General features: G+C 40.2%; 1 protein-coding gene across 2 annotated transcripts in view; it reads right to left on the reverse strand.

The window, feature by feature from the left end:
- Positions 1 to 21,232, reverse strand: part of LOC126027836 (protocadherin alpha-C2) — a 207,957-nt gene that overhangs the window by 182,994 nt on the left and 3,731 nt on the right. Inside the window, exon 1 of one of the 2 annotated variants that reach the window (XM_049786852.1) lies at positions 7,987 to 10,392. The exons of the other annotated variant lie outside the window; for it this stretch is intronic. Within the exon in view, the coding sequence (XP_049642809.1) occupies positions 7,987 to 10,392 (2,406 nt within the window). Of the gene's footprint in view, positions 1 to 7,986; positions 10,393 to 21,232 lie in introns of those variants that run through there. 2 annotated transcript variants of the gene reach the window in all.

Below are 21,232 nucleotides of genomic sequence, written 5' to 3' on the forward strand. Positions count from 1 at the left end.
ATTATAATTGTTACAGCAAAAGTTAAAAATAAAGAGGGTTTTAAAAGCAGCAAAATAAATGTCCCATTAAAAAAAAACTTTTGGAGTCCAGAAGACAATGGCATAACATATCTAAAGCTATGAGAAGAAAACACTGCCAACCAAAATTTCTTTACCTGGCAAGGATAACATTCATAAATTGAAGGAAATTTTCATAATTGAAAGAAAAATATTTTCTTTTTTTAAGAAAAATATTGTCAATCCCTTGCAATATGTGGGCCCCTGAGCTCACCATTAGTGACTCTATGCACAGAGCTTGGAGTAGACTCAGAGCATCACTGGCTGATCACCACTAAATCACCCTTTCAAGAAGGGATTCTTTACAAGGAATTCCAGGAGCACTAGAAAAGACCACGCTCTGTGAAGAAGTGCTTCTGAGGTCATGTTGTGCTAGAGATCAAACCTGGAGCCCTATGCATCCAAAAAGAAACAAATAGAAATAGAAATCATTCTATTTGTGATCTTTTGTTTCAATCAACAATCGTTTTTCTTATGAATTCCAATACATAAACCAGTGGAAATTTTTTTTCTATTGGAGACTAACATGAAATTATCTTTTCAATAGAAAACTTTCTAAGTAGAAAATAACCAATTATACTTCTCAGAATTTCTTTTTTTTCTTTTTGTTTTTTTGGGCCACACCCGTTTGATGCTCAGGGGTTACTCCTGGCTAAGCGCTCAGAAATTGCCCCTGGCTTGGAGGGGGCCATATGGGATGCCGGCGATCAAACCGCAGTCCTTCCTTGGCTAGCGCTAGCAAGGCAGACACCTTACCTCTAGCGCCACCTCTCCGGCCCCACTTCTCAAAATTTCTATTAGCTTTCATATATAACTATAGTAAGATTTATTTCTCCACACAGTACAAATAAAGTGTCTCACTAGTATGTAAGTACCAAACAGAAGAAAGCAAACATTCTCATTATTTAACTTATAGTTTTTGACTTGTATTATTATCTCTCCTTTATGGGGGTAGGGAGAATTCCCAACCATCTCAGAGAAGACCCAGAGAGTCCCTGGATTATCAAAAAAAATTAATTTCAAAAACTTTTTTGCTACCTCAGGATCAAACTCCAGATCTCATATGTGCAAGGTAAACACTCTAACTCTGGGCCACAATACCAACTCAAATAAACCCATTTATTTAAAATATATAGGGGGATTTCATGATTAATTCAGAGGTGAGAAGCAACAGATTCAAACTGAGGAATTACACAACAAGAATAGAGGCACCGAGTCAAAGAAGCAAGAACTAATATGCTGCAAAACTGAAAAGTAGAATATATGAGCATTGTTCAGACTCTCCATTTATTATCACTGGAGCCAAGTTCTTTTGTTTTGGAAGCCACACCTGGTAGTACTCAGACCTTACTCTTGAATCTTGACTAAGGGATCACTCCTGGTGGTGCCTGGGGACCATATAGTGTGCTAGTGATTAAACCCAGTTCAGCAGCATGCAGCTCAGAGCCCTATTTGCTAAACTCTAAAGAATAATAATTCATTGCCAGCTGATGTAAATTGCCATTTAAAGATCATTAACTATATTATTGTTGTTGTTTCTACCAACTTCATATACATGTTGTAACAGAATATGGCTATAAAAAATAAAAATAAGTGTCCAGTGGTCCTCATAGAAAAACAAGACCCCAGAGGGTGAAAGTATAAAATAAATAAAACAATAATATTACAATGACGTTCGCAAGCATATGTGACTGATGCTAATAAAGAATGGATCCCAGAAATACATTACTTACATTTTTGGAAGTCTCCCACGGATCTGCATTATCTCCAGAACTCGAAGCAGGAGGTACACTTGGACTGAAGGCCATGAGGTCCGCCTTGGGGGGACCCTCCCCAGAGCACACCCTCTGCCGCCTCTGCTGCGAAGACGACCAGCTCCCCACCGCGCTGGCGCACACCACGGGGGCCTTGGCCTCCACACTCGCCGCCCCGCGGCCCGGCGCCCAGCAGCGCAGCGCACTGTACAGCAGCAGCGTGAGCACCAGCAGGCTGGACACGGCGCAGATGGCCACGATCAGGTACACGTTCACGTCCACCAACGCCGCCGCCGCGCCCGCCACCGCCACGCGCGACGGCGCCGCCTGGGGCGCCTGGCCGCTCTCCACCAGCGACAGCAGCACCGTGGCCGTGGCCGTGAGCGCCGGCTCGCCGTGGTCCTTCACCAGCACCAGCAGGCGCTGGCGGGCCGCGTCCGCCTCGTCCAGGCCGCGCGTCGTGCTGATCTCGCCCGTGTACAGCCCCACGCGGAACGGGCTGCGCGCGCCGCCCGCCCACGGCGCCAGCTCGTACGACAGCCACGCGTTGTAGCCCGAGTCCGCGTCCACGGCGCGCACCTTCGCCACCACGTGGCCCGCGCCCACCGAGCGCGACACCAGCTCGCTGCGTGCGCCCCCCAGCGCGCCCCCCAGCGCGCCCGCGCCCGCCGGCAGCAGCGCGGGCGCGTTGTCGTTCTCGTCCAGCACGAACACCTGCAGCGTCACGTTGCTGCCCAGCGGAGGCACGCCCGCGTCGCGCGCGCTCACCTGGAAGCGCAGCAGCTCCAGCTCCTCGTGGTCCAGGGGCTGCAGCGCGAACACCTGGCCGCTCTCCGCGTGCACCGACACGTAGCTCGACAGCGCGCGCTCGCCCACGCGCCGCTCCACCAGCGCGTACGACACGCGCGCGTTCTCCTGCGCGTCCGCGTCGCGCGCCGACACCGTGAAGATGTGGCAGCCCGGCGCGTTGTTCTCCTTCACGAACACCGTGTACTCGGGCTGCGCGAACGCGGGCGCGTGGTCGTTCACGTCCGACACCTCCACCGACACGCTGGCTGTGGCCCATAGTGGGGGCGAGCCTCCGTCCCTCGCCGTCACCACCAGCTGGTAGCTGGATATGTTCTCGCGGTCCAGGGCACTCTCCAGCACCAGAGAAAAGCGGTTCTTGAATTTGGGCACCAGCTTGAAAGGCACATGTGGTGTCAAAGAGCAAGTCACCTGTCCATTACCACCACTGTCCCTGTCCATTACATTGATTAGAGCTATAACAGTCCCCAGTTGGGCATCCTCTGGAACAGACTGCGATAGGAATGTCACTTGCAATTCTGGTGCATTATCATTAACGTCCAAAACTTCAATCAATATTGTGCAGTGACCAATCATTGGAGGACTTCCTTCATCAACTGCTTGTATTGGGAGCTTCCATAATTTCCTTTCTTCAAAGTCTAATTTTCCATTTACCTTTATTTCTCCACTGGCTGAATCTATGTGAAAAAAGGCTTTCGTGTTAGCAGAGACATCAGTTGCAAAGGAATAAAGAATATGGCTGTTGGAGCCCTCGTCCATATCAGAGGCGTTAACTCTAATAACAAATGTGCCATTTTTTGCATTTTCCAGTAACTTCACATGATGGACTGCTTTCTCAAACACTGGAGCATTGTCATTTACATCCAGCACTGTTATATGTAGCTCAACTGTGCCTGTCAGCTCTGGTTTTCCCCCATCAATTGCTTTGAGCAACAAGAGAAGCTCCGAAGTTACTTCTCTGTCTAATTGCTTTTTTAATACTAGTCCAAGGGGTTTTACCTGCTCATCATTGGTTGGTACTACCAGGTAGAAATATTCATTGGGACTTAGTCTGTAAGTCAGCAGAGCATTGGCCCCAATATCAGCGTCAGAGGCGCCATCTAGAGCAAAATGAGAGTCAAGGGTCTGCGTTTCAGAAATAAACAGATTTTTGTATGTTGTCTGGAAAACCGGTGGATTGTCGTTAATGTCCTTCACCTCCACTTCCACGTAGAAAACCTGCAGCGGCCGGTCCACGATCACCTCCAGGTGGAGGCTGCACTCCAACCTCCACCCGCACAGCGCCTCGCGGTCGATCCGAGAATTCACAAACAAAATGCCATTCTGCAGATTCACCTCCAGCAGGTCCCCGTGGTCCTTGGACGCCACCCGGAACAGGCGCGGCACCAGCTCCGCCAGCTCCAGCCCCAGGTCCTGGGCAATGCTGCCCACGAACGTACCGTGTTTGGCTTCCTCGGAGACCACGTAGTGGACCTCACCGCTCTCTGCCTCCCTGGATGCGAGGAGCAGAAACCACAGCAGCAGCCGCTGGGCTCCCTGACTATCCGATTCTGAAGCAAAAGTCATACCTCTGTTCTGGTTAGTCAATTAACATTTCTGAGTAGAAAGCTGTAGTCTCTTTGAGTCCTTTCTTTTGAGTTCTTGAGTTCCTGAGCTTCCAGCTGATCTTAACAATAAGGAGTCTTTTGTAGTCTTAAAAGCACCGGAACAGCGGAGTCTTTCTGGTTGGGTTAATTTTCTTCGGTTAAACCACTCTCTCCGTGGAGAACAACGACATCCAGTGGCTCAAGATGGAAGTACGTTTATGTTTTTATATATCTATTTACATTCTTTATTACTTTACGATACTTCATATTTTCCTTTAAGTGATACTAATTCCTTCATTATATATTCCCTGTGTGTGACCACTAGCTCTTTAAATGTGCTTTTAATTTAAATTTTGAATTTATATTAATTAATTAATTAATTTTAATTTAAAATTTGAATTCCAAGAAAAAATTTTATCCATGTTATTATCTATGAGAGTGCTATATATTCTGTATATATTATGTGTATAGTTATAAATTATACATATATCTTATAAATGTATATAGTTCTTATGTGTGCAGTTATTAAAATAATAATATAGTTAGTAACTATTATGTATAGAGACATGAGAAGTCGATCATTTGTTGATTAGTAATCTTGTTTCTGGTGTTTTAGGTCAATGCTAATATCTAAGATTTTTATGGCATACTTTTTATACTCTGTAAATTATTCTAAAAGGTTGGCAATTGTAAATACTGCACTTAAAGATTCCAGAGTCTCCTGTAACCAACTCAACATTATGGTGGTTCAGATTAATGCTGATATGTCAGCAACTTATTAGTTTATGCAGATTTATGCGCTCTGATTTTAATTATTTTCGACAAGTATAATGTCTGGAAGTACAGAGTCTATTTTTCTTCATTTTAAAACATTTTTGCAATTAATGATCTCAGGTAGCAAGCTGTGGTTTCCATCATAAGGGATAACTTGTTTTTTGCATTATAGCCATTGCTATCATAAAAAATATTTCTAAATAAGATAAAACACTGAATCATAAATTCAAGTTCCATTTTGTTTCTTTATACTAAATTTAAATTGAATTTAAATTGAATTAAGGGGGATTAGAGCATAGATTTTTCTAAATGGTACTCACATACCACTTGAATTTTCCAGTTGTATGTCAAATATTTTTAAAACATTGAATTTTTCTTGATAATTTCTCAGTAAAGTTTATTAGTGTTATCAATTATTCTCAGGTCCCTTAAAGATCCACCTCCCCAAGAATCAACCCTTCCAGTAAATGGCAGTCATTAGAGAAAACCCAAATTTCTATGTGAAAGTTAATGTTAGTCTTGAAGACTTAAAAATAGGGATACAATTATTATAATAAGTATATGCCAAGTAAACATAGTTCTAGTTATTTTTTAAGTTGTGTAGATTTTGGGTTACAACCAGTGGTGCTCAGTGCATTCAAGGATCACTCCTGATAGGGGGAAACCATGTGCAGTGCTGGGCGTTGAACCTGGGTCAATTATATGCAAAGAAAACTCCCTTATCTGTACTATCACTCTGGTCCCCATGTACAGACATAAATTTAAGAGCAGCTTATTTTCCTAAAATAGAGCAAGAAAATAAATTAGCACCTGGGTGTGACTAAATTCAGAAAAAGACAAATAATAGAGTGCCTTGTGTTTGGTGAATCATTTCCATTTTTGGCTTAAATGGTTGCCTAATTAAGTACACATAGAGTCCTCAAATTTCTTTTTCACAGATAATATCTCTTGAAATGGGTGATTACAAATATCATATATACCATTAAGAGTTAGAGTGCCCTATGCTAGTCTCATTTTTAATATATATGATAAAGAAACTATTAGGCATGTTTAGTAAAAGAAAACAGTCATTTAAAAAACGGTCTAAGTGTCTCTGGAAGAATGTTAAAAGCAAATTCAACTTGGGGGAAATATCTGGTTTCACATCTCAGAACTGAATACAAGAAACTTCCAACAAAATTTTAAAACCCTGTCTTGATATACAACTCGGTAAAATGTGTCTTCAATATCACTCAGCTTCTCATTCTAAATTCTTCCTTTATTTTTCCACCGAACTGCAATTTTTTCAGATGTTTATTATGCTACTAAATAAAATGCTAACTGGTTATTTAAAATTGTATGAATATTTATATTCTTAAATGTGTCCCCCAAAAAGGAAAAGCAAAATAAGTAGTAGCAAACTAATAAACATTACTATGTCTTCTTAAGAGCTCAAATAAAGAGAATCCTTTCTACAAAGGGGTTCAGTGACATTAGAAAAAACTGAAAAGGGGGCAGACAAGAAATTCTATATGCAAATAAAATAATATAAAGGATGTTATTAAGTCTGAACATTAATAATTATGAATACTGGGACTGGAGAGATATCATGGAGGTAAGGCATTTGCCTTGCATGCAGAAGGATGGTGGTTCAAATCCCGGCATCCTACATGGTCCCCTGAGCCTTCCAGGAGCGATTTCTGAGCATAGAGCCAGGAGTAACCCCTGAGCACTGCCTGGTGTGACCCAAAAACAAAAACAAAAAATAATAATTATGAATACTAAGGAAACTTCCTCAAGTCCAAAAATTGAAGACACATTTGGTTATAGAAAATCACATTTTTCATATATACTAAATGAAAATATATGAGTTACCTATTTTAAATTTAAAATCTTATTTAAAACTTATCTTATTTAAAATGTATCATCTTTTATTGTATATTTCAAAAAATAGTTCTGATCTACATAAGAGGCAACCTTGAAATAAATTAACCTTCTACATGCAAAAAGGCAACAAAAAATACATATGAGTAAATTTATACTTATGTGAAAGAGCAAAAATTTATGAGTTACTATAAACACGTTTAAGGATTATTTCCTTGGAAGTTTGGAAATACAACCAGGATAAACTTTGCTTTTAAAGTTTGTATAACTTTACACATATTAATTTAGGGGCCAGAGCAATAAATAATACAGCAGGTTCTATAGCAGACCCCAGCATCCCATATAGTACCCAAGCACTGCCGGGATTGATCACTGAGCACAAAGCACAGAACCAGAATGGGTGGGGTCCTAAAAGATAAAAAGAAAAAGATCTATATTTTCATAATGATAAGATTTTCATAATGATAAGAATAAAGCTACACTTCATGGAATAGGATCATTTGGAAAATATAACCTTAAAGTGAAATGAACAGAAGCTAAATCCTCATGATCCAAAGTCTGCAGACCTTTAGTATTCTAAAAAACTTAAGGGATGGATCTATAGCATAGCTGGTAAGGATATACCTTACACATACCGACCCAGGTTTGATCCCCGATATCCCATAGGTAACCTTAGCCAGCTACGGGTGATTTTTGAACACAGAGCCTAGAGTAACAACTGAGTGCTGCCGGGTGTGGTACAAAAAAATTACTTGAAATAGAATGGTTTAACATCAAAACCATTAAAACATGCCATCTTTATCAAATTTATCTTTAAATTTATCTTGATCAAATTTCATGGTATAAAATACTAAGGATTCAGTGGTTATACACCAGGACGCATCACCAGTTCCAGAAGGAAAGTATTGATACAACATGAACAAATCGCATGATTATAAAAGTGATAAAAATGAAATATCAAGATGCAGAACCCCCAAACAGGAATAACATGATAAATTTGTAAATAAACTGTATAAGTTTTACTAAATAATGAAAAAGGTGTCACAATTATATATAAACGAATGAATATAAAAGGAAACAAATTTGAGGAAATAAAAAATTGAAGTACAACATTATTGATAAAGAAAGAATAAAATATGACCGACCTTCCTAGAATGATCCTCACCAACAGGAGGTTCTTCCACCTCCAGGTCTGGTATCGAATTCGGTTGCAGGCAGGGGCTGAAGGCCATGAGGTCCGCCTTGGGGGGACCCTCCCCCGAGCACACCCTCTGCCTCCTCTGCTGCGACGACGACCAGCTCCCCACCGCGCTGGCGCACACCACGGGGGGCTTGGCCTCCGCGCTCGCCGCCCCGCGGCCCGGCGCCCAGCAGCGCAGCGCACTGTACAGCAGCAGCGTGAGCACCAGCAGGCTGGACACGGCGCAGATGGCCACGATCAGGTACACGTTCACGTCCACCAGCGCCGCCGCCGCCGCGCCCGCCACCGCCACGCGCGACGGCGCCGCCTGGGGCGCCTGGCCGCTCTCCACCAGCGACAGCAGCACCGTGGCCGTGGCCGTGAGCGCCGGCTCGCCGTGGTCCTTCACCAGCACCAGCAGGCGCTGGCGGGCCGCGTCCGCCTCGTCCAGGCCGCGCGTCGTGCTGATCTCGCCCGTGTACAGCCCCACGCGGAACGGGCTGCGCGCGCCGCCCGCCCCCGGCGCCAGCTCGTACGACAGCCACGCGTTGTAGCCCGAGTCCGCGTCCACGGCGCGCACCTTCGCCACCACGTGGCCCGCGCCCACCGAGCGCGACACCAGCTCGCCGCGCGCGCCCCCCAGCGCGCCCCCCAGCGCGCCCGCGCCCGCCGGCAGCAGCGCGGGCGCGTTGTCGTTCTCGTCCAGCACGAACACCTGCAGCGTCACGTTGCTGCCCAGCGGAGGCACGCCCGCGTCGCGCGCGCTCACCTGGAAGCGCAGCAGCTCCAGCTCCTCGTGGTCCAGGGGCTGCAGCGCGAACACCTGGCCGCTCTCCGCGTGCACCGACACGTAGCTCGACAGCGCGCGCTCGCCCACGCGCCGCTCCACCAGCGCGTACGACACGCGCGCGTTCTCCTGCGCGTCCGCGTCACGCGCCGACACCGTGAAGATGTGGCAGCCCGGCGCGTTGTTCTCCTTCACGAACACCGTGTACTCGGGCTGCGCGAACGCGGGCGCGTGGTCGTTCACGTCCGACACCTCCACCGACACGCTGGCCGTGGCCCACAGCGCGGGCGAGCCCCCGTCCCTCGCCGTCACCACCACCTGGTAGCTCGACACGTTCTCGCGGTCCAGGGCGCTGTCCAGCACCAGGGAATAGTGGTTCTTGTAGGTGGACACCAGCTTGAAGGGGACCTGTGATGTCAAGGTGCAGGTCACCAGCCCATTGGCACCCGAGTCTCGATCGGACACACGGATAAGTGCGATGACAGTGCCCACTTTGGCATCCTCTTGAATAGGCAAAGCCAATGAAGTAACTACCACCTCCGGTGAATTATCATTTTCATCCAGAATGTCCACTAGGACTGTGCAGTGCCCGGCCATAGGTGGGTTTCCTTTATCTGTGACATCTACATGAATTTCATAAGTGTTACTGTCTTCAAAGTCAATAACGTCATTTATTCTTATTTCTCCTGTCCTTTCATTCATTAGAAATTTCCTTCTTGTGGTAAGTGGTACCAGAGAACTAAATGAATACATCATTTCCTTGTTTATCCCTTCATCGTCATCAGAAGCATTCAGCTGTATTACTAACGTTTGGTTCGCTGCATTTTCATACAACTTAACTTCATAAACAGGTCTGTCAAATAAAGGGGCATTGTCGTTTGCATCCAACACCTGAATAAACAGAGTAACAGATCCAGTAAATTCCGGTTTGCCCCCATCAGTTGCCATTAATAATAATTGAAGTTGTGGATTTTCTTCATAATCCAACTGTTTTCTTAGAACAAGCACAGGGAATTTTCCTTCGCCTTTTTTATTTATAATGTCAATAATGAAAAACTCATTTGAACTTAATCTGTAAGTAAGCATTGCGTTCTCTCCAACATCCGCGTCAGAAGCGCCCTCTAGCGGAAATCTGGAGTCCAACAGACGAGATTCAGGTATGGAGAGTTTTTGTTCTGAGACAGCAAAGACCGGTGGATTGTCATTAATGTCCTTCACCTCCACCTCCACATGGAAAACCTGCAGCGGCCGGTCCACGATCACCTCCAGGTGGAGGCTGCACTCCAACCTCCGCCCGCACAGCGCCTCGCGGTCGATGCGAGAATTCACAAACAAAATGCCATTCTGCAGATTCACCTCCAGCAGGTCCCCGTGGTCCTTGGACGCCACCCGGAACAGGCGCGGCACCAGCTCCGCCAGCTCCAGCCCCAGGTCCTGGGCGATGCGGCCCACGAACGTGCCGTGTTTGGCCTCCTCGGGGACCGAGTAGCGGACCTGGCCGCTCCCTGTCTCCCAGCATGCGAGCAGCAGAAGCGAGAGAAGCAAAAACCGTATTTGGGGGCCGCTGGGTCTACAAACTAACATCCTACCTTTCTTTTGACGGTTGCAGTCAAGAACACGCACGCACGCACACACACACACACACACACACACACACACACACACACACAAGCTCCGAGCCGTCCTCCTACTTTTCTTTAATCCTTTTTCATCGCAATGGATGCGATATCTCAGATACTGTATCTCTTCCAAGTCCTAAGAAACAGGATTTAGCCTTTGTTCTCTGAGCAGGCTCAACAGTCAGAATTTTGTGGAGGACAGCGACATCCGGTGGCTTAATGTGTAAGTAGTTTGACAAGTTTTCTTTCATTCCTATCATTTTCATTCTAATTTTACTTATTTGTATCTTTTATGGCATTTCTAAATTTCATTTTGTGTCTTTTGTATATATTGATAATCACTCTTGATTCTATTCAGCGCCTGAACTTGAAGAAGTAGATCTATCCCTAAGCACAGTGCTATTAAATTTGAAAGTGTCCATACTATTTTGTAAAAATAAATAACTTATGTTAGTTCTGACACTTCGGTTGACATTATTTTGATAACAAGGATTAGTTACAAAATTAATCTTTCGTTTCTTTTGTGTATTTTCAACCCATATAGATATAGTAGCACAGAATTCAGCATCAAAAAATGTGAATTGTGATTCCTATTTTCCAACTTAAGAGTTATGTGACTTGGGAACACTTTAATATCCCTGTTTCATAAAAGCTCTCAGATATACAGTGTGTGAATTATGATATATTAAGTGTCTTAGTGCTTTAGTAAGGAGAGTTCTTCATAAATTGTAGTCTCAGACCTCAATTTAGCCACATTTACATAATGCTCAAGACCAAAACTGGCCACTTTGAGGATATTATTACACATAGGATATTGTCCCTCTGAAATAACTTTTTCATAAATAACTTAGTTCTGTCCTTTAAGAAAACCACAGAAGTGTTTTATCATGAAATCGGATCTACAGAAATATTCCTTTTTGATATATATGTACAAGGCCCAAAATAACTTTAACTGAAATGATATAATTAACTAGCTTAGTATTTTTACTTCCAGAAGCAATTTTTCATCATTTTAATATTTAAGCTCTTCAAATACTCAAAATATAGAAATTTGAAATTATCTGGTTTTAACCATGTCAATAAATTTTATATCTTTACTTGTAGTAAAAATCTTTTTCCTTTAAAAGTTTATGTAATCAGGTAGTTTATAACTGAAATTCTCCTTTACTATATTTATTATTAAAGTACTTCATTTATGGGGCCAGAGAGATAGCATGGAGGTAGGGCATTTTCCTTGCATGCAGAAGGATGGTGGTTCGAATCCCGGCATCTCATATGATCCCTGAGCCTGCCCGTAACGATTTCTGAGCGCAGAGCCAGGAGTAACCCCTGAGTGCTGCCAGGAGTGAGCCAAAAACCGAAAACAAAACAAACAAAAAACTTCATCATCTCCTCAAAGGAGGGAAACTTAACTATGGATAATAGGGCTCACTTAAAAGATAATATAATTAGGATCTAAAATTTTGCATCATTATTCATGATAATCCACTTAGTGCAAACTTTTTACGTTGCTCCTTCACAATTACTCATACATAAAAGTTTGCTCAAATTCTGATTTTAAGGGAGTTACTGTTCTTATAAATTATGTATTAAAATATGAGTTATCTACCCATCCACAATAATATTGTTCAGTTTCAACTATTATCTAAAAATAATCTTATGAATAATCATTAATCATCTTAAATACAAGGTAAAATTACAAACTATATTCTAAACCTATATGTGTATACTTAATGCTAAGAACTAACAAATATAGTCAGCAATGACTAAGGAGTAGGGAGGTAAGTTATGTCCCTTCAAGGAATAAGAATTTGTTTTGCTAAAACAAATTTATCTTTTTTTGGTTGTTTGGTTTTTGGTTTTTGGGTCACGCCCGGCAGCAGTCAGGGGTTACTCCTGGTTCTACACTCAGAAATTACTCTGGCAGGCTCAGGGGACTACATGGGATGCTGAGAGCCAAACCACCATCCTTCTGCATGCAAGACAAATGTCCTGCCTCCATGCTATTTCTCAGCCCCTTTGCTAAACATCTTAATGAATCATTAATCCAAAACTTTAGTTGGGTAAAAGTTTTCTTTTTTTTTTTTTTTTGTGGTTTTTGGGTCACACCCGGCAGTGCTCAGACGTTATTCCTGGCTCCAGGCTCAGAAATTGCTCCTGGCAGGCACGGGGGACCATATGGGGCGCCGGGATTCAAACCAATGACCTTCTGCATGAAAGGCAAACGCCTTACCTCCATGCTATCTCTCCAGCCCCGTGGGTAAAAGTTTTCTAAAAGCCTTGTTAAAATATAAATTTTCCAAGTACTATTTGTTTCAAAAATTCTAAGGTGGAGGCTGAAAACTAGAATTATGCATATATATACAAGTATCAATAATGCAGTTTATTGAAAAGATAGTCTGATGGGCCAGAGTGATAGCACAGGTAGTGGGGCAATTGCCTTGCATGCAGCCAACCCAGGTTCAATCCTTGGTATCCCATATCCTATATCCCATGCTTGGTCCTCCAAGCGTGCCAGACATAATTTCTGAGCACAGCACCAGGAGTAACCCCTGAACACTTCTGGATGTGGCCCCAAATCACACCCAAGCCACTCCAACCCAAAAAAAAAGAATTAAAGAGACTGATCATAAACCCCAATTTCTGTGGGATATATTCACCTAGAAAGTTGGAAGATGTCCCAAGACTGATCTTGACAGACAGTGCCACCATGCAGCTCCAACTGGTAATAAAACATTAATTTACTTACCTCCTTCAATAATCAGAAACTTTTATTTTAATCCAATATTTTCTGTTCAATAATTCTTTATTATTAAATAGAGAAATCTTATCTTATCAGTATAATATAAACCACACCTTATCCTAACATGTTTTTCTATATATTGATATTAATTTTGTTTCTGTTTAAGTTTTTTTTGGGGGGGGTCTTTGGGTCACACCCAGCAGTGCTCAGGGGTTACTCCTGGCTCTACGCTAAGAAATCACTCCTGGCAGGCTCAGGGGACCATATGGATGCCAGAATTTGAACCACCATCCTCTGCATGCAAGGCAAACGCCTTCCTCTGTGCCATCTCTCCAGCCCCTGTTTAAGATTTTGTTCATAATAAAATAACTACAATATTTTAAATATCAATTAGCAATAAAATTTATAATAAAAATTATAAATAAAAATTATCTCCTGAACATATCATGTATATAAAAGGTATAAAGAACTAATTCTCAGAAACATAATTCAGAAACTAATTCACAAACATAATTCCATTCCTTTAGTCAGCTATGTTTCTTACATTCTGTCAATATAGAAGAAGGAAAATCATGGAAATTGGGGGTTTTTTAAGGATGTTGGTTACACCCTCGATGGTCAGGACTTGGGAAGTGCTCTAGGAACCATGTAGTTGCTGCAGATTGAACCCAGGTTGGGAACATGTAATTTGAGTGCCCTACCTGTTATACTATTGCTGTAATATTGTTTCCCTACATACAAATTTTTGTATCTCCTGAGGAATACATAGGAAATACTTTCTGACATAGACTTTCCTTCTTTCTGACCTTGCTTGCCTGATAATGTTAGAGTTTTAAGAATACATTTATTTCTATTTTAAACTTTGAATTTACTACAAAAACAGAAAAAAAAAACCAAATGAACTTTTAAAATGGGGTAAACTTTAAACCTTAAACTACAGAGAGAACTGTAGAGCCATCAATCTAAAGTCACAAACCACAATCCATTAAATACAACATGTCATGGAAGTCCACATTACATAAACAGATTTCTTACTTCTGGATTACTGAGAGAAAAAAGTAAATACTGATATAAACTAGTACCGTATTTTCCGGCGTATAAGATGACCCCCTAATTTTGCAGTTAAAACATAGGTTTAGGCCTATATTTGCTGTATCAGACAAAACGTTCCTGTGCTGCATGTGCTGCACTGTGCTCACGTACCACAGTGAGCCAATCACAACAAGCAAAGTTTCAAAGGTTCTACTGTAATAGACTTCCTCTCTGACTCTGGCCAATCTGAGCAGACTTTTTAAAGTTAGATTCAGGTCCAGAACATTGTCTCATTTGCATGCATAAAAAGCCTGCTTGGATTGGCTGGATTAGAGAGGCTGTTCGAGCAGCCTTGCAGTCATTGGTGCAGGATCGAGTTGGAAAATTCGTTTTGTGGCAATATTCAGACAATTTTCATTTAGCGGCATATTGAAACATTTTTCGGGATATACTCGGCATATAAGACGACCCCCAATTTTCGATTGACTATTTTTTGTTTCAAAAGTCGTCTTATATGCCGGAAAATACGATAGATGAAAACTGTAAGCTTCATATATAAATTGGTCACTTAATTTCAAAATTCTACTTTTTATATTAATGAAAGAAAATACACATATATTCTTTAAATTCTCTCCAATATCTGCTGATTATTAACATAACTTCCAAGTAAAAATATTGTCCTTCAGAGATTCCTCTGTCAGGGGCACAGAAATAGTAAAACTACATAGTATCCCAACCTCTGGCAGGAGTGATCCCTAAACACAAAACCAGGAGTAAACAATTGACACCCTTCAAATTAAAAAAACATTCCTGTAAAAGGTAAGTCTAGTGGTGTGTCATTATTGGTCTTCTTGGTAGCTTTTTTCACTTTCTGCTGCTTTAGATATGGATATTTTCTAAAGTTATGCCTTTAGCCTTATCATCCTAAATACCTTTTGTTTTAAAATTGGACTAGAGAGATAGTAGTTGTAGTACAGATTTTAAGGTACAGTGTTTAAGGCACTCACCTTGCATGCAAAACAAAATTAAGTCCCTGGCACTGCAAATGGTTTCCCCATTCTCTACCCCAGCACACCCAGGAGTAAGTCCTAAGTACCACTGAATGTGTCCCAGAAACACAACCAACAAATTATTTCCTTATGACTATATCTACCTCCTTGACTTCAAAAAACCTAATATTTAATTATTTCTTTTTTTTTTTTTTTTTTTTTTTGGTTTTTGGGCCACACCCGGCGGTGCTCAGGGGTTACTCCTGGCTGTCTGCTCAGAAATAGCTCCCGGCAGGCACGGGGGACCATATGGGACACCGGGATTCGAACCAACCACCTTTGGTCCTGGATTGGCTGCTTGCAAGGCAAACGCCGCTGTGCTATCTCTCCGGGCCCTATTTAATTATTTCTAAATCAAATATCCAACCCATATTTTAATGTTCTACCTAACATATTTACTGGCATACTAAAACACTTCTTAGGAATTAAATTGACATTTTAATTTCTAACAAATGACTATCAAAATTCCAAATCCATAAGAATAATTGTTTTTATAGCATGACCTCCAGATTACTTGCATATTTTAAATTACTTCCTTGTTCCTTGTATGCTACATATGAAATATGCTTACATTCATCTCCTTTCACGTATATCATAAAAGTTTCTGTGAGTACAGTTTTCATTGAATTGCACTAAGACCATTAGCATGTTTAGTTTCAGCTGAACAAAGTTCCAAGACATATGACTGACAATTCAAGAGATCCATTGAGAGACTTTGCCATTTTCTGACTTTACAAAAAGAAAATGTGGTTTTTTTCACAAATATTTGTTTCAGTGATTTTTTCTATTACTTCTTTATCAAAGTTCTAGTCACCCCTTAAATTATATATAAAATATTAATTTGGGGCCGGGTGGTGGCTCTAGAGGTAAGGTGCCTGCCTTGCCTGCGCTATACTTGGACGGACCACGGTTCAATCCCCGGCGTCCCATATGGTCCCCCAAGCCAGGAGTGACTTCTGAGCACATAGCCAGGAGTAACCCCTGAGCATCACCAGGTGTGGCCCAAAAACCAAAAAAAAATAATTAAAATAAAAATAAAATATTAATTCTACAGTGCATCCACAATGTATTTTACAATGACAATTAATCTTTGCTTTTCATTTCTTTGGATTGGGGGAAACACAACTGGAAGTCATTCTTGCTTTATTTGGAGCCACACCTGGAACTATACATCAGGGAACTATAAGGGATGCTGGTGATATAACCTGGGTTGACCACATGCAAGGCAAACTCCCTACCCACTGTTCTGTGTTCAGGCCCTCAGGGTTTTATTTCTGACAGTGCTCAGAGGAACAATATGTGGTGCCAAGGATCAACTTACTGATTAAATTCTCAAAGGAGAACACTTTTCCAGTAACCCAGGATTGTCCTTACTTACAGGATTATACCTTATTCAAGACTACATATTTGGGACTAAAGAGGTAATACAGAGGTTAAACTTTTGCCTTACATATGATCTACCCTATGTGTAAATGTTTTCATGAGTGGCTAGCATTTCTAAAATCTATGCCCTACCTAGTGACTTAAGCTATTTGAAATGAAAGAATATTGACATATGAATTTTACACAAGTTCTAGCAACCCATATGTTGTAATTAACACCAATAATGTAATTGACTTTAATATTTTCAACTAATACAGTTAATAAAAACAAATTTGTTGAAAATCTTTACATATTAGTACAGATATGAAAAGGGGAATAAGGTAATTTTCTGTAAAAAAAACAAATTGCATTTGACATTACTAAACTTGCACAAGATTATTTTATAGTTCAATAAAGAACTTTCAAAAATGAATGTATTATTTTGAAAAGAAAATTGCTTCATTTATCTACAATAAATTTTATAAACAAAAGAAAATTATAGCCATGATATTTATCTGAATTCCTAAGTAGTCCTATAATCAATGAAGATTTCAGTGCTGAGAAAATTTTCTTATAAACTTCTAGTAGTTCCAAAATGTGAGAATTTTTTAATTTTCTTAAAATGTGCTAAAATAATTTAAAGATATACAAATATGATAAAATACATAATATAAATGACAGTAACCATAGTAAAAAGTCTAGAATACTCAGATGTTGCTAATTTAGTAGTAATAATAAATATTCCTTCAAGAAGATTTGGGAGGCTTATGGGCCACACCCGGGTGGCACTAAGGGGTTACTCCTGGCTCTCTGCTCAGAAATCACTCCTGAAAGGCATGGGGGACCATATGGGATGCTGGAATTTGAACCACCATTGGTCCTGGATTGGCTGCTTGCAAGGCAAATGCCCTACCACTGTGCTATCTCTCCAGACCCCCTTCAAGATTTTTGCGAGATTGGAAAAGAAATTTATCATTTAAAAAGCAAGTTGATTTAATTGATTATGAAATAAGTTTCTTAGTCTTTTACCTCTATTTTATATAAAACTATGATGGAGCCCAAGAGATTGTTCATTCAGCTGGATTAAATGATCTGCATTTAGAAGATTCTGGTTGATCCTTGGTACCACATGGTCCCCACCTCTGATGCCAAGTGACCTCAAATGAGAATGAGGATGGATTCAAGCAAACAGAATTTGTGGGATACAGCCAAAATATTATTAAGAGGAAAGTTCATAACTATGCAAGCATTCATCGGGAGGGAAGAAAGGACCCACATAAGTAACTTGAACACACAACTGGAAAGTGGCCAACAAAAGGAGCACAAATCATGCAGGTGGGAGGAAATAATAAACCTAGGGCAAAAATTAAATGAACTGAAACCCAAAAGCAATACAAAAGATCAATGAAACAAAGAACTGGACCTTTGAAAAAATAAACACAATCTATTAACATAGCAAGACTCATGAAGAAAGTACCCTAATAAACCAAATCAGAAACTTTAAAAGGGAAATCACACCAGAAACCACAGAAATTTAAAGGATCATCACATTTATAACATGAAACAAAAGAACCCTAAAGAAAGGATAAATTATTAGACTCCTGATAAATTGATAAATTATTCAAACTCCCAAGTTTGAACCAAGAAGATGTGAAACACCTGAATAGACCTATCACTTTAGAAGAAATCGACATTGTAAACAAAAGCCTCGTCCCAAAAAAACAAAAGTGTGGGTCCAGATGGATTCATTAGTGGGTTCTTTCAAACCACTAAAGAAGGCCTACTGCCAGTCCTTTTCAGATTCTTTAAGAAACAGAAGCATTCCCAAACAGGTTCAATGAAACAAATAGGATCCTGGTACCAAAAGCAGACAGAGATGCCACCAAGAGAATTACAGGCTGATGTCCTGTAATGTGATGTTCACCACACAGATGCAAAGATCCTCAACAAAATACTATCAACTAGATGTCATCAAAAAGATCATGTCCCATGACCAAGTAGGTCTCATCCAGAGATGCAAGGGTAGTTTAACATATACAAATCAATCAATACAATAAAACCCTATCAATGAAAAATAAAAATCATATTATCATATCAATAGTAGTATAGAAATCATTTGACAAAATACAGCAACCATGCATGATAAAACTCAAAAAATAGGCATTGAAGAAACTTTCCTCAAAGCTATTTACCACAGTCAATGGGAAAACATACTCAACAGGGAATACTAAAAGCTTTTCCTCTAGGATCTGGCATAAGACAAGGTTCCCCATTCTCACCACTTTAATTCAATATAATATTAAAGTACATTCCATAGCAATTAGGCAAGACAAATATGTCAAGGACATCCAGATAGAAAAGGAAGACATCAAGTTCTTACTATTTACAGATGACATGATACTATATTTAGAAAGTCCTAAAGAATACAAAAATATTTCTAGAGACAATAGATTTATATATAAAAGTGGAAGGCTACTTGGGGCCAGAGAGATAGCATGGAGGTAAGGCATTTGCCTTTCATGCAGAAGGACGGTGGTTCAAATCCTGGCATCCCATATGGTCCCCTGTGCCTTCCAGGGGCGATTTCTGAACATAGAGCCAATAGTAACCCCTGAGCGCTGCTGTGTGTGACCCAAAAACCAAAAACAGGTAGAAGGCTACAAAATTAATATGCAGAAATCCATGGTTTTTTATATACAAATAATAAAAGAATAAAATATATTTATTAAAACCCATTTGCAATTGTGCCTCTGAAAATCAACTACCTTGGAATCAACTTATTATCTGAGAGACTTTCACAAACAAAAATACAAAACACTACATTTAAGAAAAGAAGAGGTACAAGGAAAAGGAAATATCCCCTGCTCATGAAAATGACAATACTTTCCACCCTGTATGGATTCAGTGCAATCCCAATAAGGATACCCATGATGAATTTTGAAGAAATAGATCAAAGACTCCTGAAATTCATATAGAACAATAAAGCCACAAATAGCTAAAGCAATCCTTGGGAAAAAGAAGATGGCAGACATCTTGAAAGATAAAACATTACTGACCAAGCAAGTGGAAGCAAAAATTAAAAATAAGACTATTAAATTAAGAAGCTTCAACATCTCAAAAGAAACAATGACCAGGATATAAAGATCACTCATGGAATGGGAGAAATTATCCATTTACATTGGATAAGGGCTAATATCTAAGATCTATAAGGTACTGGGAGAGCTTACAAAGAAAAAAAATCCAACCTCATCAAAAAATGGGGAGAAAAGATTAACAAAAACTTCCTTAAAGAATAAATATATATGGCCAAAAGGCACATGAAAAAAGCTCCACATAACTAATTATCAGGGATATACAAATCAAAACAACAATGAGATATGATCTCATACCACAAAGATAGGCAAACATAAAAATAACAAGAAAAACCAGTGTTCATGGTAATGTAGGAGAGGATGGTCCAGGCTTTTAAAAAAACAAAATGGACATTTCACACGCACAAAAAAAAAAAAAAACCTAGAAATTAAGCTCCCATATACCACTCCAGGAATATACTATAAGGCCCAAAAAACACAGAACTATACAGCCATTAGAAAAAAGTGAAGTCATGAAACTTGCTTACACATAAATAGACTTGGAGAGTATTATGCTGCATGAAATGAATCCAGAGAGAAAGGAAGAGATATAAAATGATTGCACTCATTTACAGGATATTTTAAAAATATATAATAGGGGACTTGAGCGATAGCACAGCAGTAGGGAGTTTGCCTTGCATGCAGCTGATCCAGGACGGACCTTGGCTTAATCCCCGGCATCCCATATGGTCCCCCAAGCCAGGAGTGATTTCTGAGCATAAAGCCAGAGTAACCCCTGAGCATCACAGAGTGTAGCCAAAAACAGCAAACGAAAATAATGGAGCAGTGCACTTAGGGCACAGCAAGAATCACTATGACAATAATAGTTGGAAATGATCACTCTGAATAAGAACTGGGTGCTGATAGAAGGTAAAGTAATATAAATGATACCTTTTCAAAAACAGTGTTACAAACCATTATACTGAAAGGGGGAAAGGGCATAAAATAAGAAAGAGGGGAGAAAAGTGCCTATCAGAGAAGCAGTCTGTGGGGAGAGGAGAGAAAAGGGAAATTGATGAAGGTAAATGAACATTGGTGAAGGGATGGATGTTAGAACATTGAATGACTGAAACTCAACCATCCACAAATTTTTAACTCTGTATTCATGGTGATTCAAAAAAATCTCTGTGTCTCCTGTTCCACTAAAGTCGAGAGAACTAAATCATGAATGACATATTCATATAGTAGGTAGAAATGTTGAAAAACAACAAAAAACACAAAGTAAATGTTTTATTAATAGCAGTATATAATTTAAATTTTATATAATCATATATGTTTATGCTATAATATATAATATAGATATGATAAATAACAAAAATATAAAATATTGTCTAATGACATAAATGTTTATATATTTCATATAGCTATAATATAGTTTATATATATATGAATATGTCATACATGTCATCTATATAGGACTTGGTTTTAATTTTAAAGCAATCGAACCAATATTTATATGTGCAAACATATAAGAAATTCTTGAAGAAA

This window comes from Suncus etruscus, chromosome 14 (assembly GCF_024139225.1).
Source record: "Suncus etruscus isolate mSunEtr1 chromosome 14, mSunEtr1.pri.cur, whole genome shotgun sequence".
NCBI lineage: Eukaryota > Metazoa > Chordata > Mammalia > Eulipotyphla > Soricidae > Suncus > Suncus etruscus.